General features: G+C 42.2%; 1 protein-coding gene across 15 annotated transcripts in view; it reads left to right on the top strand.

Annotated features, from left to right (window-relative positions):
• Positions 1 to 24,707, top strand: part of ABLIM1 (actin binding LIM protein 1) — a 390,799-nt gene that overhangs the window by 329,992 nt on the left and 36,100 nt on the right. For 14 of the 15 annotated variants that reach the window (XM_019034676.4, XM_019034678.4, XM_019034683.4 and 11 more), the window contains exons 8-11: positions 3,735 to 3,793; positions 17,830 to 17,907; positions 18,758 to 18,913; positions 23,679 to 23,714. In XM_019034676.4, coding sequence (XP_018890221.1) covers positions 3,735 to 3,793; positions 17,830 to 17,907; positions 18,758 to 18,913; positions 23,679 to 23,714 — 329 coding nt within the window. Of the gene's footprint in view, positions 1 to 3,734; positions 3,794 to 6,369; positions 6,454 to 17,829; positions 17,908 to 18,757; positions 18,914 to 23,678; positions 23,715 to 24,707 lie in introns of all 15 variants that reach the window. The other variant, XM_019034674.4, reaches the window with a different exon arrangement.

Genomic DNA, 24,707 nt, shown 5'->3' with positions numbered 1-24,707 from the left:
GGGAAAGGAAATCTTGCTATGTTTGTTTGATTGTTTTTAGAGAAGGAGGCATGTTATTAGCTGCGAGGCTACCCAAATCCAAGAAGATTGTGGCCAAAAGTTACCTCATCAGTTAGTATTAATCAGCCAAGCAGTTGACATGCTGGCAGTGAGCCCCTCAGGCTGTTCACGAATGAACTTGTGATGCTGCCTTAATCAAATGAATAGAACTCGACATTTGATGGCTCGGATGTGAGGGAAGAGTGATAATCAGCAATATCTCCTCTCCAACTCTCCCCCAGGAATATGCTTAGGAAACAAAAGATTAAAAGAATTTCTAGAAATTTCTAGAAATGTTACTTATTTGATGGCTACTTTTTTTCTCCTTTTAGTCTCCTGTGAGAAGGGCTTTTTGAGGCCTCCCAGGCTGCTGTTCTCTGGGTTTTCAAAAAGAAAATCTCATATTTGATGAATTATGTCACAGACTTGTTTCACCCCATTAAGATGATTAGCTCTTATATTGAGAGAGAGAGAGAGACAGAGAGAGAATAGGAGATAACAAGAGAGAACGCACTCTCTGAAAGAGAAATTTCTGGTGTCAAAGAGGTACTTTTTACCAGGGAGCCATTGGAATCCCAGCACTTTGGGAAGCTGAGTTGGGAAGATTGCTTGAACCGAGGAGTTCAAGACCATCCTGGGCAACATAGGGAATCCTCAACTCTATTTTATATATATATATATATATATATATATATATATATATATATATATATATATATACACACACACACACACATATATATATGCCGGGCGTGGTGGCTCACGCCTGTAATCCCAGCTCTCAGGGAGGCAGAGGCGGGAGGATAGCTTGAGCTGAGGAATTCAAGACCTGCCTGGGCAATAAGCGAGACCCCATTCTCCACAAAAAGGAAGAAAAAAAACCAAGACAAAAAAAAAAAGCATACATATATATATAAAGGACCATGTATATATGATCATAGTTTTTATGAAACTGATCATATATATATATATGATCAGTTTTTATGTTCTCTGAAATTCTGAAACTTCTCAGAGAGGCTCTAAGAGAGGATTCTCTTCTAGTCAAACAGCACCATCTGTGTAAACATTTTACTATTTTTAGCTGGAAAAGAGTTATTAATCAAACAAGGGTTTATCAGTAAAATTAGCAAAACCCATAAGAGCTATTGCTCGTTCCGTTGTGGTAATTACTGGGTCTCAACTACCTGTGCATGTCATTTCTTGATTTCTCTTTGCACATGGCACTATGTGTACCTGTAATGAGTTGTTCACTTTGCTCTCTCAATTTTGTTTTTAGGCAACTTAGGAAAGTCTACAGAAAGGATTCTTGAGTATTAAAGCAAAGCTTGGCTACTCTCCCCTTAAAAAAGGCTAGCTTCATGAGAAATTGACAACCCAAACTTCTTTTTGGCTTTAGAATGATCACTCTGAAAAACTGTGATTAAAAACATCACGGAATTTTGAAAGGCCTTATGAAGGCAAGTGACAAGCACCCGCATCTGTGGCCTCATGCGGGATTTATATGACACGTTTTCCCAAGGACAACAGGCCTTACATCTGCAGTGGCAATAGGCAGGTGTCACTTTGCATTTCTCAGCACAAAGCAGATTTATTCTTTATTTGGTTTGTGGGCTTAGATTTTAGCATGTCAATTCTAGCACTCAAAAGCAAAGACACAGGAGTGCCAATCAACCCTGTCTCTGCTAGAAACAGACTCAGAGGCTCCGGGTGCAGCTCTGCAATTCAGAGTGGTTCTGGAGGCTGGAGAGAGAAGGTTTCAAGCAGTGCACAAATGCAGCACATTCGGGCTACGAATAAATGGCTATCTGTTGAGGCTGCATTTGGAATTCCAGGGATTGCTCTAAACCTTCTGGAGTTGTGCTTCCGTAGCCTTTGCGTGCCCTCTCGGCACATCTCTGAAGAAAGAGCAGTTTCATCTTCTTCAGCATCTGATGTTCTGTCCGAGTCACATTCCTTGTGTGCCTGACCTCTGGAGAACAATAGTGCTATTGTGCGCAGACCCGGTGTCCTGGCCAGTGACTCCTGCTCAGCAGAACCTTCACAGCGAATGCTTCTCCCGAGCCTGCACCTGACCCCTGGGCCCTCTGCATTCAGAGGATTTCCTGTGCTTTGTAGTCAGCCTTTGAGCCAGAGTTAGTGCTGAAGGGACCTATACGTCTGTCTGCTTTTTGTTTGATTTTTTTGTTTGTTTATTTTGGCCCTGGGTTAAGAAGATGGAAAAAATGATTGTTAAATAAGGATTAAAGTATTATGCTGATATAAAATGTATTTTTTCTTGCCATTAATTTAATATTAGTTAAGCTCAGTGGTGTGAAATAACTCATGAGTTATTTTAATTTGGTTACTTTTCAAGTATGCACAGGTTGTTGCTTAAAAGAGATAAAGATTTTGGCCAGGTGTGGTGGCTCACGCCTGTAATCTCAACACTTTGGGAGGCCGAGGTGGGTGGATCACTTGAGGTCAGGAGTTCCAAAGAGCCTGGCCAATATAGCGAAAACCTGTCTTTACTAAAAGTACAAAAATCACCCAGGCGTGGTGGTGCGTGCCTGTAACCCCAGCTACTTGGGAGGCTGAGGCAGGAGAATCGCTTGAACCTGAGAGGCAGAGGTTGCAGCAAGCTGAGATTGTGCCACTTGCACTCCAGCCTGGGAGACAGAGCAAGACTCTGTCTCAAAAGAAAAAAAAATGAGGTAAAGATTTAAGTCATGAAATGTGGAAACTCTGATATTCATACTATGAATTTTATTTATGTAATTTATGCTTTCAACATAGTAACTTTATTTTCTTAAGTCTTCTTAAGTGCTCATTTAAATTCTGTCCATCCCCACACTTGAATGTGTCCTTACATGGACATATCAGCCTTACTCATAATCATATAAATGACATATTTGATATGTATCTAGTCATACAAAATCATATGAGCAGGCACTGGATTCTTATAAGAGCTTCTATTGGAGATAAGTGTTTTGTTTAATTCTGTGATGCTGGTACCACGCATTAAAGTGCTTCATAATATGAGAAAGTGAGACTGTTGACTCAGGAACAGAAAATAACACCTAAATAGTTACTTCACTAGTTTAAAAGCAAAGACTTTTTAGAAAATTACTTAAAAGATTGAAGGCCAAAGGCAATTTTTGGATTTATAATTTAACTTTCACCCTTTCTACTAGTTGGTTTAATTTCTCATTTCTCTGTAGGTGACTATGTATAATTGAATCAATGAAAAATTCAGTAAGTCTTGCTTCTGGACATAGACTATCTGGTTGACTTTATTCCCCTCAACTAAACTGCTTGGTTGTTTTGATGTTATATAAACAATGGCTATTATTTTTTAAATTAAATGCAGCTTGTAGTAAGCACTCAGGCATTCCTTTTAAAGGATGATAATAAGGTTGAAAAATAACAAGACACGATTAAGAACTAAATATCTCTTGCATCAAAAGACTCATGCCCAGTTGGTGGTCTCTGTGGTCTAGAATTATGACCTTTATCAAACAAGCTTGGGCTAGATCAGGAAAACTCACTTAGGCTTTGGACATGTCTGATTTTTGTGTTATGATTCACTTGGACATAAAGCAATAACACCTTCCTATGATGGGGAAAGAGGGATAGGAGCCATTCTCAGAAGTGCTGTCTAAGAGGACTTTGTATCTTTCCATTTTCCTGGCTCTTAGCAGTGCATTCTGTCTTCTCAGGCTCCACCGTTTGGCATCCCGACTGTAAGCAATCTACGAAGACCGAGGAAAAGCTGCGGGTAAGGACACAATTAAAAGATGATGCCAGCTGCATTTGTAGGCCATACGCTCGTGGTCACTAATTCTTGGGGCTAGGGTTTAGGTGAAATTACTTTTTACTGACTTTTTCCCTTATAGCAAACTAAGTTCAAAGGCCATTTGGCTAGGGAAAGGGTTCCCCTCTTACCTTAAACGTACTGTGGTTTTTGTTCCAAATGCTTGTGTTAGACAAAGTAAGCCTTGGCCTTACTAGTCAGCTTCTTAGAAAAGCATTCAAGAGAAAAGTCAAATCATGCAGATGGGAAAACAGTGATTCATCAGGTTCCAGGTGCAGCATCTGCTGACCTCACCAGACTGTTTGGTGCTTAGTCTATAATGCACTACTCTGACCCCAGCTCTACATTGGCACATTTTACTGGTCTCTCATTTACTGGATCCAAATTCACCAGAATAGACTCTAAAAGCTGATGGCTTGTCAGATAAAACCTTTGGGGGAAATAATAACCAACCAAGATAGGTAAATTAGTCAATTCTCGGAACACCTCCAGATGGCAGTATTTTATGTTTCAGAAGCAAAGCGCTGTACACAGTTGTAAAACCGTGATCATAATCTCTGTCCTGTTCAGATGCCCTATTTTTCACACGGGCTAGGAAGTATTTTTCAGTGCAATAATCAGACTGAATGAATCCCAGTGCCTTGGGTTAACCTAACTTAGTGGTACCCATGGAAAAACTGGAGTTTAACTTCACCCTATTTACTGTCTCAGGGAAAAGAATGGCCTGGATTTATTTTGGAGGCCAGATTCTAGTGCATAGTGTAATCTCTTCTCGATCTGCCATTAGCAGGCATCAGAAGCTATGTATGCAATCCCCAGCAGCAGCACGACCAGTTTACTGATGGGGTCTAGTCACGGATGTGTGACTTGTGAAGGGGTGACTTGGCTTTGGAGCAGTGATTATCAACGAGACCCATTCGCTCTGCCTTTTTTCAGATCCCTTTGCCTGCCGCCTTGGGAATTACAGCTCTTATTTTCCTAGTGTGTTTGCTTTATTCTCTGAATGAACCACACGTATGCACAGGAGATATTTTTCCTTTGTTTTTTGTTTTTTCTTTTCCTCCTCAATTCGCATCCATCAATCAGAGGGAGACATTTTACCATTTGGATATTTTAGGAACTTGTCCCTTGCCTGTGACCCTGAACAAATGCAATGCTTTTAGAATGCACAATTATTATGAACATACTTAAGTTGAGGGGGAAAAAAAAACACTTTTTCTCTGAATAATTAAGTAAAGGTAAGAACAGCCAAAGAGGAATTTGCCCATCAAGCTTAGGGTGGTTTCGCTCTCTGTTTTTGACACACAGAGTCCTGAAGTCCATCAGCCGGATAGTCACACACAGGTGTAGTCACCTGCTTGTGGGCTCTGGACTCTGGGATTTTTGAGAAACTATGGATGCTTTGGCAATGAGTTACCTTTATAAAATAGGAGAACAGAAATGATCGTCCTTATTGTGACTTTTATCATAAGAATGTAAAGTTCACAGCATAGCTGGAGGATGCTGCCCCGAAACCACCCAAGTAGCCATAGCAGTTTGTACTCTCTCTCTAGTGTTGCTTTTAGGTTTTTTAATAATCATTTTAACTTCATCTCTGATGAAGTCTTTTGGGAGATGAAGAGAGGAATGCTAATGAGGCCAGACTGAGTGGAATGTGGGTCTTTTCTGTATCAGGATTGCTTGAGTTTGCAAATCATGTGACTAAAATGATTTTTAAAAACCAACAACACTCTGATAACATCTTGATGGAAAACTCTCTGGATAAGCTTGTGAAAACAACTAGTGAAATACTTTCACCCATTCTGGCCAAGAGGAGCTATTGTTTTCTTCCTTTAGTAAGCCCTTCCAGAGAATTCTAAAGCTCTTCTCCTAAACCCAGCATTCACTACGTGGGAGGTCAGGGCAGTGCTCTGGGTCACTGTCTTTGGAAAGCCCAGAAGTGAGGAAGAGGCTCCCATGTACCCAGAGCCGGGTTCACACTGATGTTGGTAGGGTTTAAAGGGAATACGTTTTGAACAGAGAAATACATCTTGTGCTCTCTTAAGGGTGTGTCTACACATCACAAATCTTGAGCCAAGATTTCCAGGCCTTTCACTGCATGTCACATTAGTGCAGTTTCCATAGCAAAATGAAAATGTTTTAAGAATCTTTCAGCAACCCCACTGGGTAGTCCATATTTTGTATATTTAAGAACTCATGGGGCATTTGTAACAACAGATTCTCAAGGATGGCTCTCAGTTGGCTTCACTGGCTTCTTACCCTTTATATATTGTAAGAATGTCTAAGCCAAAATAAATGGAGAGGAATTGAAGGAGGTTGGAGCTTAGATAAATTTACTGTAACTTGAAGACCAGTTAATATGCTTTTAAACATAGGCCCAAAAATCCACATGTACATCAATGAAAGAATCCCACTTGATGTTTACTCTCAAGTTAGTTTTCCCTAAGGTGGTTGTTGTTTTGTTTTATTTTTTAAAATAATTCTTCTGATTTGAGGCTATTTCTGTGTTCGTTCTTCCCTTTTCTCATGTTTCATGGCAGCTGCCAAACATTCGGCGTTCTTCATCCGATTTCTTTTATCCCAAAAGTCTGATTCGACGCACAGGACGGTCTCCGTCTCTGCAGGTTGGCATTGTGTCTAGGCTGGGGCTCGAAGCCACTGTCCTGGGCCCAGGCTTCTGTTGCTTTTCCCCTGGGCTGCTTTTCTCACATAACTTCTTCGGCTCCTGCAGAAAGCAGATGCTTTTCTCACACCACAAGCGCCTCTCACACTGACTCCGGCTGTTGTCTTCTTGGATGGATGTTTTCATTCAGAGCAGCAGCTAAAGCTTTGTGTCTGTTCAAGCAAGCACATCAGAAGCTGCCTTTTGGTCCCGTGTTGCCACGTTTGTTCACTGCACAAGTATCTGCTCAGCACCCAGGTATAGAGCTGGGCTGGATGTGGCAGATCCAGCCTCATAGGCAAGAAAAGATGATAAATAATTTTAAGGGTGGTACAGAAACCCATCCCAGGCTATGGCTCGCGTAGGCCATGCTCCTTGGAATGTCAGATGAGGAAAAGGTTTCCAGGGTCGCTTCCTGGGAGAAGTGGTCTTGGAGTTGATTTTTGGAGGCTGGCTGAGATTTGCCCATGAGGGGATGAGGAGAAAGTGGTGGACCTGATGAGGAGATGTGAAGTGTGCAGCCGGGGAAGGCAGTGCTTGGGTAGGGAGTGGTTTCACTCAAGAAAGGAAGAGTGAGTGAGGCCAGGCACAGTGGCTCACGCCTGTAATCCCAGCACTTTGGGAGGCCGAGGCAGGCAGATCACTTGAGATCAGGAGTTCAAGACCACCCTGGCCAACATGGTGAAACCCCGTCTCCACTAAAAATATAAAAATTAACCAGGCATGGTTGTGGGCGCCTGTAATCCCAGCTACTTAGGAGGCTGAGGCAGGAGAATTGTTTGAACCCTGGAGACAGAGGTTGCAGTGAGCCAAGATTGCGCCACTGCACTCCAGCCGGGGTGACAGAGCAAGACTCTGTCTCAAGAAAAAAAACAAAAGAACAGTGAAGTGGGAAAGGAAGAAACTGAGAACAGGCACCTACTCTATGGAGACTGGGGGATTTACGTATAATCTCATTTGCTCTCCCTAAGAATTCCTGCGAGGTAGCTAATCTTATTCCCATTTTACAGATGGGGAGACTGAGACCCATCATAGTTAGGTAACTTCTCCAGAGTTACTCTACTGGTAAGTGGAAGAGCTAGGATTGAAAACCATGTTTCCGTGAGCCCTTCACTCATATTCGTCCTGCTATACTGCAAGGGGACAGTGAGAGAAAAACCTGAAAGAAGCAGAAGAAGGAGAACATTAAATACTGGCTAAGGCTGTTGTCAGGGGGCCACTGATGGAGTGTAAGGAAGAGAGCAGCACCACCTGCCCGGGGCATCCTGCAGGGGAAGGGAGAGGACTCAACCAGCCCGGCAGAGGAACAGCCAGGCTGGAGATTATGCTGCATGCACAGACCTGACCGTCTTTAGGGTTCTCTGAGAATCAGTGGAAACCTTGGCCTGTTAAACTAGAAGTGACTTTCTACAATCTCATCTCAGCCCAGATGAAACCTGTTCTGTAGCTCTGCTAACAATTCAGGGTTGCACTGCAGCACTTTGGCTGGGCTGTGTGCCTGTACATTCTGTGCCTGTCAGAACTGCGCTAAGGATAAGAAGAGTTTGAGTTTCTATTTTTGTTAAACCTTCACCTTCTTTCTTTGCACGATGGAAAAGACAGAAGTATAGAAGCTTAGAGTAGAAGAGAACCTTTTAGAGGTCAACCCCCTGAGTTTCCTCATTGATAGAATGAAGTCGGATGGGCTGGACATGGTGGCTCATGCCTGTAATCCCAGCACGTCGGGAGGCCAATGTGGGCAGATCACTAGAGCCCAGGAGTTTGAGACCAGCCTGGGCAATATGGCAAAACCCCACATGTACCTTTCCAAAAATACAAAAATTAGTGAGGGATAGTGGTGCGTGCCTGTATTCTTAGCCACTCAGGAGGCTTAGATGGGAGGATCACCTGAGCCTGGGGAGGTTGAGGCTGCAGTGAGCCAAGATCATGCCACTGCACTCCAGCCTGGGCAACAGAGTGAGACCCTGTCTCAAAAAAAAAAAAAAAAAAAAAAAAACAAACCAAAAACGGACAGATACAGCAGCATGTCTGAGACTGCACAGGCTGTCTGTCATAAACAGCAAGCCAACTGCACACTTCAGTTCTTGACCCCAGGCCTCAGTGCCTTGCATTGTCCCGTGATACTGGGTTCCTATGATATGATGTATTTTTCATACGATCTTCATTCTGTGTTAAAGTTTCAGCTCCAGTGGCAGAGTTTCCACACACGGTGAAGTCAAAGTCACATGAATCCAGAGGAACAGCCAAAGATTGTCCCCACTTTAAATGAGTGTTGCTCAGAATTAAGTGCTTCCACTTGGCAAGAAGCCACTTTTTCAATAGTTTTTTTTTCTTATTTTTTCCAGTAGTATACTGTTAAATAGTATTACATTTTGTTAGCCTGTGTCTACAACCAAGTAATACATTTTCATGACTTGAAGAAAAATGCCATCATCAAGTGTGAAATTTTTTAGTTTGCCCCAGACTTTTAAGCTTAAGAGATTTGGAGCATCTTGAGAGACAGAGAGGGAGCGAGAGAGGTCTGTTTTCAATAACTTCTCTCCTCCTATCTTGTTGTTCAAAAGGGACATCTGATTCCTATTATCCAGCTGTAACTATCAATGAAGTCAACTTTAGCTCCATCGCAGAAAGTTGTAAACAGCTTGGGACCTGGCAGGGAAAATGGGCTGTGTGGCAAGGTCTCCCTTCACCCGTTGGCGATTGAAGAATGGCTCACCAGTACCTTTAAGATTCCGGAAAACTCCAAAGCAATGCAGTTCTCAAGTCACAGATATTTTATCTTTTAAGTAATTTTGGCTACACAGCAGCTCATTTTCCACCACTTAAAATTCAGTACCCTTAGTTATTAGATAAACTGTCTTCCTTGCAGGGACATTCAGTACTCTGTGCTGCAGAAATAAGTCCTGGTTTTGTTGTAGAGGAAAGTAAAATCTATAGCAGGAAAGTCATTTTTGTTATCTATATTGAGAATGAGCTCCATCTTTTCCTTTTGCCTGAATTACAGGTAAAAGAAAATGATGAAAATAGAATTACCTAAGAAAAAAGTATTCTGGTTCCACTCACTTGGAAGTTTTCTATGAATAGCAAATTTTGTCTACAGGTAAAACTCAGTACTGAGCATGTGTAATTCATTATACACAAAGCACATGGTATTCCCAGGACCAAGTCTGTAATAATCTGGGGGGTGTCACTTGCTTTCATTCTAAAAGGGAGTTTTTCTCAGCCATGCCTTTGGAGGTTAAAGCATGAATTGACTGACCTACAAAATGGGTTTGACTTTTTTCTTTGAAACTAATATTCACCAATTATAACATATGCACTTGTCAATCTATAATATACCGAACAAATACCATGTGTATATTTTTAAAGGAGCTAACTTGAGGCTTAATGTCTGTCAAGAACAAGCAAGTAATGTTAGTGGTGCTTGATTTTTGTTTTGTTCATGTCACTACAATACATACTGTTTTACTCCCAGTGTTCACTTCGTCCAAGCATTTCATCCTTTTCAGCATGTCTTTACAGTTCATCAGACAGCTGAATGTAGAGGTGTAAAGATTTATACTGGAAAGATTTCATGTAATAACGGCTGATGGCATTTGTGAAACTGTCCCCAGAGAAGTGGTGTGTGCGCACAGCACCCTCCTGTCTCCTCTCCAAACACAAAATTCTTTTTTCCAAAGGAGTTGATTTCACTCTTTCTTTGCTTAGCAGCGGGCATTCAGTATGTGCAGGTTTTAAAAGTATTCCTTTTTCTGCAGCTGTTATCCCCACCTTGTCTAGTGAACTTCAACAAAAACCCAAGGCAGGTACTGTCCACATCAACAGGACTTAGTATAAGGTGTCAGTCACCTTATATCAGTAGTTGTCCCATCAGTGTTCGTAAGATCATTCTGATCTAGTTGCCAGATGCCTGTAGTTTCTCTCCTTAGAGCATGGCTTTGGATAAATGCAAATTAGATGAATATAGTTGTTGCATCCCTGCTCCTGCTGAATGGGGGGAGGACAGGGGCTACAAAGTGCTTCCCAGCACTGTCCTTCTAGGCGACCCATGTGCATGGTGGATCATAATGGAAAGTAAATGGAAAATGTCATTTATCTACTTACTCAACCAGCAGAGCTCTGGTAAGTGTTTTTAATGGTTAGTATTTGAAGAATAATAAGACCTGTAATGGAAACGGAAGAGGATGTCTTCAATTAATTTTTGTTCTGTGACTGTGCCTTCTGAATGGTAGGACAGATGGACAAAATCAAGGCATAGGGGAAAAATAGCTGAAAGGTATTTAGAGGGCTTTTCAAAGAGATTTCATGAAGAAAACAAAAAGATGTGCTTTTTAAAGCATTTGGCTACTTATTTGTAATTAAATGCCATGTTTTATCTCTCCTGTTGAACTGCTAGTCTTCTAATGAGGCATCTCTTTGTTATTTTTGTGTGTGTGTGTGTGGAAAGTAAAAATCGTTGTCGAAATCAAACGTAAAGACATGAAAGTGTGCTGGGGAGATAACTATAGAGTAAATGGACCCCTTCATCATGACAGACTGAATGAGAACAGCCATATCAACAAGAAGGTTCTTACCGAAGGCTCCTTTCTTCCTTTTGCCAAAATAAGGTTTCAACTACTTGCCTCATCTTACTGGCAAAATACTCTGAGCGATCACTACCATATATAATTCTTTATCTATCTACCTTGCCTGCTTTCTTCATCCCACCCCACCCCACCTCCATGCCAAAGATGGCATCAGAAGATGCCAAAGATAGCATCAAAAGGAAGAACTGAGTTTCTCCAACTGCACTTTCGAGTTGGTTTTTCTGCAAGGAAAAGGTGCTTAAATGAAAGTAAATAAATTGTACCTGCTTTTAGTATGTTTGCCATAAGTCCTTGCTGTTTCCTTTATTCTGTAGAAGTGAGCTTACCTTTGGTGATAAATATTTGAAATTGTATGCATTTATAACATAGACCAGAGAGTAATTTTTTTTACTGTAACTCTCATAAAGAATTCCAGAAACAAGGCTTCTGACCCATTGGGTTATTGAGTTCAGTTCATAATTACTGGGTCACTGTTGTTACCCTGGACATCTGAATGGGTGGAAATGGTAATTTAGATTAAATAACTACATGTAAGGATCATCAGTTACATGTCAGGATCACCTGTAAAATTCTGTGATGACCAAAGTGGTGATGATAGTGTTGGGTTAATGGTAAAGAAGAAACTGTCAGTGGGATTTGAAAGTGGGACAGCATGTCAGTAAGTTAAGTGCTTTCAAGATTGAGATGGTTTCTGTCTGAGTGGATGTATGTTAATGTGTTGGAGAACAGCTCTGAGCCTTTTGAAGATATCTTAGCTGTAACAGCAAATTATGGATTCATTAGGAAAAGAAAAATAACAGCTGAAAGAATAAAAAGGGTTCTTTTAATAAACAAGATGTTAATTTGAAATTCAACATGTTTAGAATTCTAGATGTTTCAAATTGAAATGTAAAATTCTAAGTATCTAGGATTAAAAGTCCAAAAATAATCATTCAATTTTTAAAAAGTAATTTTATGACCTTCATAAGGGAGAGACCTCTAACCTCCCGCAGTTGAGCAAATACACTCTGAGAGACATTAGGGACTGTGGCAAAAAGCAGGCAATCCATGTGTGTCACTTAAGCCTTGAGCACAGTTCAGTAGGCAACAAACCAGGAACTGTCCTGGCAGATAAGACAGACTGTGCAAGGTCATCGTCATCGGCATGGGAAGGGCATTAATTACCAAAGTGGAGACACAGTCCCTGTCTCCAAGAGCATTTGGAATCACTTCACAGAGTTCTCAAGGAGGGGAAGGCTATCTGTCAGCTCCTGGCGGGACTGCTGCCCCATATACTGTGATGAATTGCTTCACATATCTGAGTTCTGATGGGAAGGAGTCCAAGTGCGGTAGCTGTAGAGAACGCTGGGGAAGCCCAGTTCTATGTAGCTCACGTATGAAAGGAATATTCATGAAGAGCAAAACAGAGGCATTATTTGAGATTAACTGCCTGAGAAACCTAGTCTAATCCCAAGTGTCTAGAAAATGTTGACTACTTGCCATGTGCCCAGTAAGGTGCTTGGAGCTTTATATGCATTCTCTCATTTAACCCTGTGACATAGTTATGCTGGTACACCTTGCTGCGTTCTGTACGTGAAGAAGTTGAAGCTCAAGGAAGTTAAAGGAAAAAGAGAACGGAAAAGAAAAAAGAAAAACTCATGTAACATCAAACAACTAGTAGAGCCCAGGTTTGAACTGTTATTTGGCACCAAAGCCAGCCTTTTAAGTCCACTGTATTACACTGTCTTACATAAAATACATAGATGTGTTTTATCCCATTATTTCAATATAGACAGGTAAACAGAATTGGGCCATTGTAAGAAAATAAGCAAGCAAGAATGCAACTCAACCCGCAAAACAAGATGTCCATGGAAGTAAATTTTACCATAAACTTAGGAGGTCAGAATGAAGCAAAAACAAACAGTGGTAAATTCAGTGAAAGAAAAAGCAGTTTCCAAATCTCGAAGTGTATTAGTCCATTTTCACACTGCTATAAAGAACTGCCCAAGACGGGGTAATTTATAAAGAAAAGAGGTTTAATTGACCCACAGTTCTGCATGGCTGGGAAGGCCTCAGGAATCTTAACAATCGTGGCAGAAGGCAAAGGGGAAGCAAAGACCTTCTTCACATGGTGGCAGGAAAGAGAGAGCATGTGAATGCAGTAAAAACTACCATTTATAAAACCACCAGGTCTCGTGAGAATTCTCTCACTATCATGAGAACAGCATGGGGAAAACCACCCCCATAATCCAATCACCTCTCTCCCTGGACACATGGATATTACAAATCAAGATGAGATTTGGGTGGGGGCACAGAGCCAAACCATATCTCCAGGATACATCAGGGCATTTATCAACACTAAAATTTGAAGATGCGAGTAGCAGAGGGATGGCTCTAGGACAAGCCAGAACATCAGCAAATTTGATGACCAGTTCACCTGACTTTGAAAACTGCCTATTAAAACCTAAAATATTTATTTCTTAATCAGAGAACTTGGGGGTAAGTGTATGCAAATTGGAGGTAATTTGGATCTGAAAACTTTTAAAAACCAAATGGGACTTGAAAAAATTCAAATTGTTGAATAACTTTTAAAATCTTTAGCTCAACAGTATTAATAGTGTAAATAAAAAAAGATAAATGTTTCCAAGAAAGCCTGCATAACTCACAGGATCCTCTAATCCAGTCAAGAAGGAAGGGAGAGGCCAGGTGTTATGGCTCACGTCTGTAATCCCAGCACTTTGGGAGGCCGAGGCAGGCAAATCATGAGGTCAGGAGTTCAAGACCATCCTGGCCAATGGGGTGAAACCCCATCTCTACTAAAAATACAAAAATTAGCTGGGTGTGGTGGCAAGTCCCCGTAGTCCCAGCTACTTGGGAGGCTGAGGCACTAGAATCGCTTGAACCTGGGAGGCAGAGGTTGCAGTGAAGCTAAGATCATGCCACTGCACTCCAGGCTGGGCGACAGAGTGAGACTCTGTCTCAGAGAAGGAAGGGAGAGAGAAACTGAAGTGAAATAGGCTAGTTCTGCCAAGAGAACTGCCTTTACTGCCCACGAAGCTCTTCATCCCTGGAAGGTGCTGTTAAAGACCCTTCCCTACATGTGCGTGCGTTGTTCTTCAGCTCTGTTTCTACCAGTACATGCAGTACAAGAGCAAATAAAACCATTTAGAGCCATCCCCAGCTGCATCATTACAGCAAAGGCTGAAAGTATCCTTGCCCTACACTTGGCAAAAATAAGGATGAGTAACATACGAGTGACCCCAAAGCCCCAGCGTACACTTTGGCTGTTCACACAATGTCCTGGATGCTTGTTAATGAAAACAGGCCTTTGTCATAGCAACCCCAGTAACCGAAGACATCTGATGCTCCTGCCGCACACCCTCTCCCCACCCCAACCCAGTGAGCTATTGCAGTGTTCTTACAGAGCTAGCGCAACAGAAATATTTTCAGTTAGCAAGCATTCTTTTCTGCTACTTGATCTCAATATTTCTCTTTTAGTTTCACCCCATTTGTCCCATAGTTATGTTGATAGGAAATAAATGATCACATTTGCCCTCCAATACAGCAAAATTTTAGTGCAGGGCTTAAGTGCTTGGGCTGTGGACCTAGAGTGTCTGAGTTCAAATCCTGACTCTTCATCCCTTTCCTACCTGTGTGGCTTGGAGCACTGATACTTTTTCCTTATCTGTAAAATAGGAATAATAATGGAAGCTACCTCCTAGGGTTACGGAGAAGATTACATGAGATTAAGCCTGGGAAGTGCTTGGCACAGGGCTTCCACGTAGTAAGTGGGCAGTAGACATTCGTTGCCATCGATATTCTTGGGTTGCTACTTAAGAGGTTTCATTTTGACATTAAGTTTGGAAAATGTGAGATCCTGGCCACTTGAAACTGAAGGACTACCTGTGGTTAATAATTATCTCACAGAGATGGATACAGGTTCAGCTTTTTCAGGGGGTAGCATCTCCTTGTAAAGGAGGAATACATTTTGATTGTGCCACTTCTATATTTTGATTAGGAAATGGATCTAGAAATTGCACTTTATGATTATGATTATGATTATTATTATTATTTTGAGGCAGAGTTTCACTCTTGTTGCCCAGGCTGGAGTGCAGTGGCACAATCTCGGCTCACTGCACCCTCCGCCTTCCAAGTTCAAGCGATTCTCATGCCTCAGCCTCCCAAGTAGCTGGGATTACAGGTGCCTGCCACCACACCCAGTTAATTTTATTGTATTTTTAGTAGAGATGGGGTTTCACCATGTTGGCCAGGCTGGTCTCAAACTCCTGACCTCAGGTGATCCACCCGCCTCAGCCTCCCAAAGTGCTGGGATTACAGGTGTGAGCCACTGTGCCCAGCCTGCACATTTCTTGAATAGTGTTATGTGAGTCTTTCCTTTTTCAACATACTCAGAGGTAGAATTTTCTCATATTGAGATATGCCTCTGATTGGTATAACTCTAGCAGGAAAGCGCTTGTGCACGGCAGGTCCTGGGGAGGAGGCCCAGAAGTGATGCACCTGGTGCACCTCCACCTGGGTGTGGTGTGATTTCTCCCAGCCACTTCCACCCTAGCATCTCAAAGATACCAGGGGCATTGGCTGAAAAAGACTGATCACAGTCTTCCGGCAATGAGTCTAATCACTGCCTGACCTGAATTGGCCAAATATGTTTGCCTTCATTGCTTCAACTGTGAACAGCATAGTGAGACAACACCCTTGTCTGAAGGAGTTTCTTTGGCTCAGTGGTGCCCACATTCAAGGTATTAAACACCAATAGAAACAGTACTGAGAAGGCAAGGTCTTATTCCTATTGTAGAACTATAAGTTACTCTCTTTAGGAAATGGCTGCAACAGAGGCGAGGAAGTGTTCCAAAATGAGGCCTTGAGTTTTCTCTGCAGAGCTTTCCAGAATATGTTAAACAGAAGCAGGAGGCAGCTGATCCTAGTTCATAAGTTTCCTTCCTGCTCACATAACCACCTCTCACTCTCCACGTTCTTCAGGTATATACTATGAAGTCCAGTTTCTTTCATCCTTCCCAAAGGCCGACCCACCAGCCTTACCTCAGTGACTCTCTATATAGTTAGACTGAAATCGTGTAATTAACATAAGTCAAGTGTCTGCAAACTAAGTATTTGTTTACAAATAATAAATTCTAGCTCATTCCCTCAACTAGGATTTGTGCCTTCTATGTACCTGTGGAAAGCATTGGGTAAAGACAGTGGTTAAAAAATAAACTCTATGAGGGCAGAGAGCATGACTAAATGAGGGAGACAGACATGATGCAAGGAAACCAATAAATATATAATTATACATTTTACTCATGAAGGAAAAAAGAATGACACTATGAGAGAAAACAACATGGGGAACCAACTCTGGATTGAATCAGGGAGGTCCTCTCTGAGGAGGTGATATTTAAGCCAAGACTGAAGGAAGAGAATCATCCAAGTAAAATTGGGAGCTAGGGCATTTCAGGCAGAGGGAGCAGTAAGCAAGGATAAGAACTCCGAGGCAGCTTTGTGCGCTGGGTTCTGTGAGTGATGACAGGTGAGAGACAAGGTAGGAGGGGAAGGCAGGGATAGAATCATGAGGCCCTGGTTGTTGTGATTTTATTCTGAATGGATGCTTCTGTTAGGTCTGTTCTCATGCCGCTAGTAAAGATATATCCAAGACTGGGTAATTTATAAAGGAAAGTGGCTTAATGGACTCCAGTTCCACATGGCTGGGGAGGCCTCACAATCATGGCAGAAGGCAAATAAGAAGCAAAGTCATGTCTTACGTGGTGGCAGGCAAGAGAGCTTGTGCAGAGAAACTCCCATTTATAAAATCATCAGTCTCGTGAGACTTATTCACTATCACAAGAATAGTATGGGGGAAACTGCCCCGTGATTCAATTATCTCCACCTGGACCCACCCTTGACACGTGGGGATTATTACAATTCAAGGCGAAACGTGGGTGGAGACACAGCCAAACTATATCAATGCTGGAGACAAAAGCAGAGAAGTGACCATCCAAATTATGTTCTTGAAAGGTCTCTCGGCTGAGTGCGGTGGCTCACACCTGTAATCCCAGCACTTTGGGAGGCGGAGGCGGGCAGATCACGAGGTCAGGAGATCAAGACCATCCTGGCTAACACGGTGAAACCCTGTCTCTACTAAAAATACAAAAAATTAGTCGGGCATGGTGGCAGGTGCCTGTAGTTCTAGCTACTCGGGAGGCTGAGGCAGGAGAAAGGTGTGAACCTGGGAGGCGGAGCTTGCAGTGAGCCAAGATTGCACCACTACACTCCAGCCTGGGCAACAGAGTGAGACTCTGTCTCAAAAAAAAAAAAAAAAAAAAAAAAAAGGGTCTCTCTATCCATTGCCTGCCAGGTGGATTTGATTTGAAGAAGGGAGGGGAGAAGGCAGAAAACTCACAGGGAGGCCATTGCAATAATCTGGATGAATGGAGGTGGTGACTGGGGCTGGGACTATGGCAGTAGAGAGGGAGAGAAACAGGAAGCTTTGAGGCGTGCTCAAAGGTAAACCAGAAATTCTCGTAGGGGACAAGGAGCAGGAAGGGCCAGAAAAAGGCCTCCCCATGCCTTTTCAAAACTGGATCGTACAACTAGTTTGCATTTACCTTTCCTTCTAGGTTGTATTTTACCTTATTCAAAAAGGTGATAAATGTTTCTTTTTTTCACTAGCTGAGTTTTTAGTAGAGCTTAAGGGCCCAGGACAGTCTAGATTCTGAAGCCAGGGTCCGAAGTCTTACAAGTCACTGTTTATTTTACAGCCTACCAGGACATCCTCAGAAAGTATTTATTCTAGACCAGGCTCCAGTATTCCTGGCTCACCAGGTCATACTATCTATGTAAGTATCTACTTCTGGAAGTGACATTTCTGGGACAGGTAAATTAGTGGATTGTAATAGCAGAATGGGTAATCCAAAACAAAAACTAATTCAAAGTGATTTCTATTTTTGTTATGAGACCTGATTTTCATTTTTGTAGAACAGTCTCCTCAATCACTTTTACCTTTAGGTAATTACATTTATATGTGACCATCAACAGAGTGATCAGACGACCTGTAAAATGTAGTAATATGTTGCGGGACTTAAAAAATTCTTGCACCTAAGACTCCGTCTCAAAAAAAAAATTCTTGCACCTAAGACTCTGTCTCAAAAAAAAAATTCTTGCACCTAAGACTCCGTCTCAAAAAAAAAATTCTTGCACCTAAGACTCCGTCTCAAAAAAAAAATTCTTGCACCTAAATTGCATATAGATATTTGGGCATTAAATATATATTTTATGAAGCTGATACTGAGTGTTCCTAAATTCTACCACAAAGATATTTAAATATTTAGTTTATTAATTATGCAGTTCTTGTTTTTAGCCATCTGAGAGGATTATTGGACCATCTGTTTGAGCTTTTTCCTTTACTATCATAAATTCAGAAAATGATCCTTAAGGTTTGCACGTTTATCTATTTCATGAATTCTACACAGATTTTTTCCTAAGCGTTCAGTGACTTTTAAAAAAAAAACATGATTAATATATGGTATAAAGGGCAACTTCTGAAGAGTATAACTGTGTTAGGCAAGATGTTTTGGTTTTTGTTTATTTTAAGGCCTTCACTTTTTAAACAACAGGAAATGCGCCAACTACAGTTTCCCAAAGCAGTGAGACTACAAGGTAATTGTTCTTTCTGGTTAACTTTGCCAGGCAAAAGTAGACAATGAGATCCTGGATTACAAGGATTTAGCAGCCATTCCCAAGGTCAAGGCAATTTATGACATTGAACGTCCAGATCTTATTACCTATGAGCCTTTCTACACTTCGGGCTATGATGACAAACAGGAGAGACAGAGCCTTGGAGAGGTAATACATTCCTACTGGTTGTGAGTTGTACAACAGTTTACCTTCTCTTTTGTCACATTTGTAATAACTACCATTTGGAGTTCAGGTAAATCAGGTGGTCTTTTGTCTGCCTAGTATTTGCAGATTTCTAGACCAGGTGCTTTGAGGTATTCAGAAGCCCATCATGAGAAGTGGGAGAACAGAACAATGGCACATCAAACAACAGTGAAGAACGGCTAAGCATTAGCATGCTGGGATGGAAGCTGTCGGGAGGTGGGGAGGGGGTGGGGATTGTGTGAGCTGGGCAGAGCAAATAAGGGAGTGAGGGTCTCCTGGGGTCTTAGTCTAGTGATAAGCTTTAAGTATATTCATGGCATCATGAGGGGAGAGAACACACCCCCTAAATTTTGGTAGCTACAGTTTTCAGCAACTTAAGAAAGTTAGCATGTGAAAGAAAAAATAAAGTAGAGCGCATGGGGCAACAGTCTAGCTCAGGAGTGTGAGCCAGGATTCTGGAATCAAATTACCTGGTCTCAACCCAGGGATCACCACATGCTGATTGTTTGACTTTGACCATGTGACGGCCATTCTGCTCCTAGTTTCCTGGGCCATGTACAGTGCTCATACCTGTAATCCCAACATTTTGGGAGGCTGAGGGCCGGAAGATTGCTTCAGGCCAGGAGTTGAAGACCACCCTGGACAACATAGTTGAGACCTCATCTATATATATATAAAAAAATAAGAAAAATGGTCCTAGTTTCCTCATCTGTAAAACAGATAGGGTGATGATAGAATCTACCTCATAGGGTGTTAGTGAGAATTAAGCAAGCTAATCTACGTAAAGCAATTATCAGAGGCCAGACTTGGGGGAAATACTGAGCATGTGGCAATTTCTACCATTGTTGCTACCTGTCCTCTTGGGGCTCGTTAATACTTGGCCTGCAGACCCATCTGCTGCGGGACCAGAGCCTCTCAGCCCCTCGGGGTCCTCCCCTACCCGGTCCCATCTCAGGGTTGAAGGTTCTCTGTGGTCGCTTCCTACCCAAGTCCGTTTCCCCTGGCCAATCGGCTCACTCTCATTATTTTCTCTTTTATTTTTTAAATTAGAATCATCTGTAGACTGATTTTAGTCCACACAGATGTTAACAAATAGCCGACAAATCAGCTATTCAACAAAGGTTAAAACAGAATATAAACAATCTAGCATCTCACAGTGCTTTGAGGTCTTGGAGAAGAAAAGGCATGAAAATGTGATTCTGTTTAATTGTTCTCAATTCCAGATGTATAATATTATTTGATAATTATATTTTTGTTTATTTGTCATTTTATGTATATTGTTCCTTTTATTTATTTACTTTCTAATCTGGGCTTTCTTCCAGAGCATAGCTCTGCGTGGAAAAGGTCCCTGTGGCAGGAAGTGATATCCATTTTCATGTAGTGCCACCTAGTGGTCACTTAGCTGTAGCTGCACTTGCGGCCGCTCTCAAGCGCAGGTGCATTGGCCCGGGTCGTCAGTTGCCATTGAACCCCACAGAGTTTCGTAGGGGATAAGAGGCGAGGGGAAGTTCCTGAACAAAGTGCATAGAGATTGGCCTTGGACCCTGTGGATGAGAATTTACTAATGTTTAACTCATACAAGCAAGGGGATGTGAGTTTTTTTTAATGGTGTTAAGGATTTGGGGTTCATGGTGTGCAGTGTACGTGTCTGTGTGCGTTTCCCAGCAGCTCCATCAGGGCAGTAAAACATTAAGCACTCAAGAGTTTGGGCTTTGAGGTGAAAATCTCTGCATTTAAAACCAGACTCTGCCAGACATGGTGACTCATGTCTGTAATACCAGCACTTTAGGAGGCCAAGGCCAAGGTGGGTGAATTGTTTGAGACCAAGAGTTTGAGACCAGCCTGGGCAACATACCAAAATTCCATCTCTACAAAAAAAAACACAAAAATTAGCCAGGAATGATGGCACACGCCTGTAGTCCCAGCAACTTGGGAGGCTGATATGGGAGGATCACTTGAGCCCAGGAGGTTGAGGCTGCAGTGAGCCATGATCATGCCATTGTACTCTGGCCTGGGTGATAGAGTGACACCCTGTCTCAAAAACAAAACAAAGCAAACAAAACAAAAACCACCACCACAAAAAAAAAAAAAAAGAAAAACCAGACCGATGCTGACTAACCACATAACTTTGGGGAAATTATATACCTCAATCTCCTTATCTGCAAACTCAAGATAGAGAACAAGAATACCTATGCTAGAAGTTTTCTGTAAAGAGTAAGTGAGCTATTTACATTAGAACAGTACTGGGCACATAATAAGTGCTTAAGAAAAATGCTGGCTACTCTCGTAATCAGCACACTTACTGTCATGACCTGGAATTATGTCCCATGGTTTTCTCTATGCATAGAGGGTGCCCCTGGGATCAGAAATCAGATATATTAGTGAACTCTTTCCCAATACTTGCATCTTGCAACTGAGAGAAATTTACAAGCTGTTCTATTATTTATTCCATTAGTTTTTAACACACTTATTTTATAGACCTCATATACATATTGCCTTTTGTTTTGTTTTGTTTTTTGAGGTGGAGTCTCACTCTGTCACCCAGCTGGAGTGTAGTGGTGCAATCTTGGCTCACTGCAACCTCCGCCTCCCAGGTTCAAGCAGTTCTCCTGCCTCAGCTTCCCAAGTAGCTGAGACTACAGGCAATGTGCCACCACGCTGGGCTAATTTTTGTATTTTCAGTAGAGTTGGGGTTTCTCCATGTTGGCCAGGCTGGTCGTGAACTCCTGACCTCAAGTGATCCACCCGCCTTGACCTCACAAGGTGCTGGGATTACAGGTGTGAGCCACCGCACCTGGCCTTTATACATATTGCCATTTAAGAAACACTGCAAGAGTCAGATTAGTTCTGTGCAGCCATTGGTGCCTCCAGGGCCTTGCTGTCAGTGCAGGTGCAGACCTGGGCCCTGACCTTGAGACCAGCCTTCACCCAGCTGAGACCTCCTAGAGACAGGCCGTAGCTGCAGAGGACACTGTGGAGCTTGTGAAGGCTTAGAATACAGAAAGTCTGCCCACTTACTATAGAGTGTGGGGAAAAGGGCAAATTCTAAAACTGAGAAGTCCACCCCTGGCTGTGTTCTCCATAGCTCTGTTTGAATTTCATTTCTATTTGAAAGCTTTTTGCATTTTAATTGTAAACATTTTATTCATTTGGAAAATACTTGATCAACTACTGTGTCCCAGGAGCTGCTGTTATCACTGGGAATATGTAGCTGTAAACAAACAGTCCTTGCCCTCATGGAGCTTGTGGCATCATGTGGGAGACAGACAGTAAAGAAACAGATATGTAATATAATTTTACAGAGTGGTAGGGCTCTGAGGAGAAATGAAGCAGAGTAAAGAGAAAGCGCACCAGGGGCTGGGTTGCTCCTCTCGATAGAATGGTCACGGAGATGCTGTGTGACAGTGGGTTTGAGCAGAGACATCAGCGCAGATGGGGAATGAGCCCTGCAGGTGTCTGGGTGAAAAGCACTGGCAGCAGAAGAGACAGCAAGTGCAAAGGCCCTGAGGTGACAGAAAGCTTGGCCTGTTGATGGCCCCAAGGAAGCCTGTGTGCCTAGGAGGATGGAAGCCAGAGGTGAATCATAGTGAGATTGGCGAGGTGAATGATAGTGAGATTGGCGACGCAGCCAAGGCAGGATGCCCCATGCCTGGTCACCAAAGTCCTATTTTAGTTATCAAACTATTTTATGGTGATTGCTGTGGTTGTAATTTAGTCAACAACCATGTGAACAAGATCCTATGTTTCGGTAGATGCTGTAACTCATCATAGTAAAATGAGCGTAGTTTAAATATATAAGGGAAATGGTTCCAACTTGTCTAGCTTGATCACCTAAGTATGTATCACAATCATATCTAGTCATGGTTCTTTTTTTTTTTCTTTTTTTTTGAGACAGAGTCTCGCTCTGTCTCCCAGGCTGGAGTGCAGTGGCGTGATCTTGGCTCACTGCAAGCTTCACCTTCCGGGTTCACGCCATTCTCCTGCCTCAGCCTCCCAAGTAGCTGGGACTACAGGCGCCCGCCACCACGCCTGGCTAATTTTTTGTAGTTTTTAGTAGAGACGGGGTTTCACCGTGTTAGCCAGGATGGTCTCGATCTCCTGACCTTGTGGTCCGCCCGCCTCTGCCTCCCAAAGTGCTGGGATTACAGATGTGAGCCACTGCGCCCGGCCTATTCATGGTTCTTAGGCAGAGATGTGCACCAGAATCTCCCCGAAACTTTGTCAGAGTCTACCTGTCTGAGCCCCATGGCAGATGCATTTGTACCTGATCAGAAGACAGGGAGATGGGGAGGGATGCTGGCAGGTACATGTTGGCTAATATTTGCAGCTGACTCTGATAAACAACTCTAATTAAAACTGACAAAGAGGCCAGGCACGGTGGCTCACGCCTGTAATCCCAAAACTTTGGGAGGCTAAGGGGGGCGGATCATGAGGTCAGAAGATAGAGACCATCCTGACTAACGCGGTGAAACCCCATCTCTACTAGAAATACAAAAAAATTAGCTGGGGGTGGTGGCGTGCGCCTGTAGTCCCAGCTACTTGGGAGGCTGAGGCAGGAGAATCGCTTGAACCTGGGAGGCGGAGATTGCAGTAAGCCGAGATTGCGCCACTGCACTCCAGCCTGGGCGACAGAGCGAGACTCCATCTCAAAAAAGCAAACAAACAAACAAAAAAAAACGGCAAAGAGTTAACAAACATTGTGACTTTAAATTCTCTTTTATTTTTCTAGTCTCCGAGGACTTTGTCTCCTACTCCATCAGCAGAAGTAAGTACCATTTCTTTTTATCATTTTAATGGGTGCAATTTGAGAATTGCTTGGCCCTTCCCTCGACTGGGATTTTTGAAAAAGGACATAACATACAAAAGAACAGAAAAACTGCGTGTGGCATTATGGTGGCTTTGGGGATTACCTCCGTGAAAGAGGAGACTCTAAGACACAGCAGTATATTTCTCTTAAATTGGAGACCAGGGAGTAAAAATGGCCTCACTTTAATCTGTGTCTGTGCCTCTAAGTGGAAGGAAAGTGTCTGCGGGAACATAAGTCACTTGTCCCAATGTGGGGCTCTTTGTCTGCATCTATAATTAATTTTTCTGAACCCTAATATACTGAAATGGCCAACAGCAGTCATGGCGTATTCTATAAGCAGAGCCATCTTGATGGGAGGTTACTCTGTTTAGTCTGAAATCAATCATCCGATCCTAAAACCAAGCAACTTTCTGGATATTATGAAACTGGACTACTTTTAGGGAATCTCTGTAATTCAAAGTGGTAAAAATACCATAATATTTTCATGGTTTATGACTGCTATGAATTATTAATTTCTACCTATAGTCTAATAATTTGCATTGAATTTATGAAGAATTAATTTCTATTGACCAACTGTGCAAGCTTGAAGCACTTAATCTGGTTACTTTTTGTTTTGTTGTTGTTTTATTTAATTTATTGTTATAGACAACTAGTATCAAGTCAAAGTTTCCCCTTGCCGTTTCCTCTCAAATTCCACAAAGCTATGGTTACTGAGGTGTTCATTTAGTCGTTATTAATGCATTCTTTCAAACTTTTTACTTTTATTATGCTAGTAGAAATTTCACAGGACAACAGATTCCTAAAATGTAAAGTATTATTTGTACTCTTTCAACTCTTTAGACAGTTTTATATTGTGTTTGTGTGCATGTGGTTTTTTGTACTTATTACCTAATATATCCTTTTCTAGATTTGGAGACAGGTGACATTTTAGTGGTGCTGTGATATTCCATT

This window comes from Gorilla gorilla, chromosome 8 (genome assembly GCF_029281585.2).
Source record: "Gorilla gorilla gorilla isolate KB3781 chromosome 8, NHGRI_mGorGor1-v2.1_pri, whole genome shotgun sequence".
NCBI lineage: Eukaryota > Metazoa > Chordata > Mammalia > Primates > Hominidae > Gorilla > Gorilla gorilla.
Note: the sequence above shows the minus strand (reverse complement) of the source record. Positions and strands in the feature narration are given on the sequence as shown.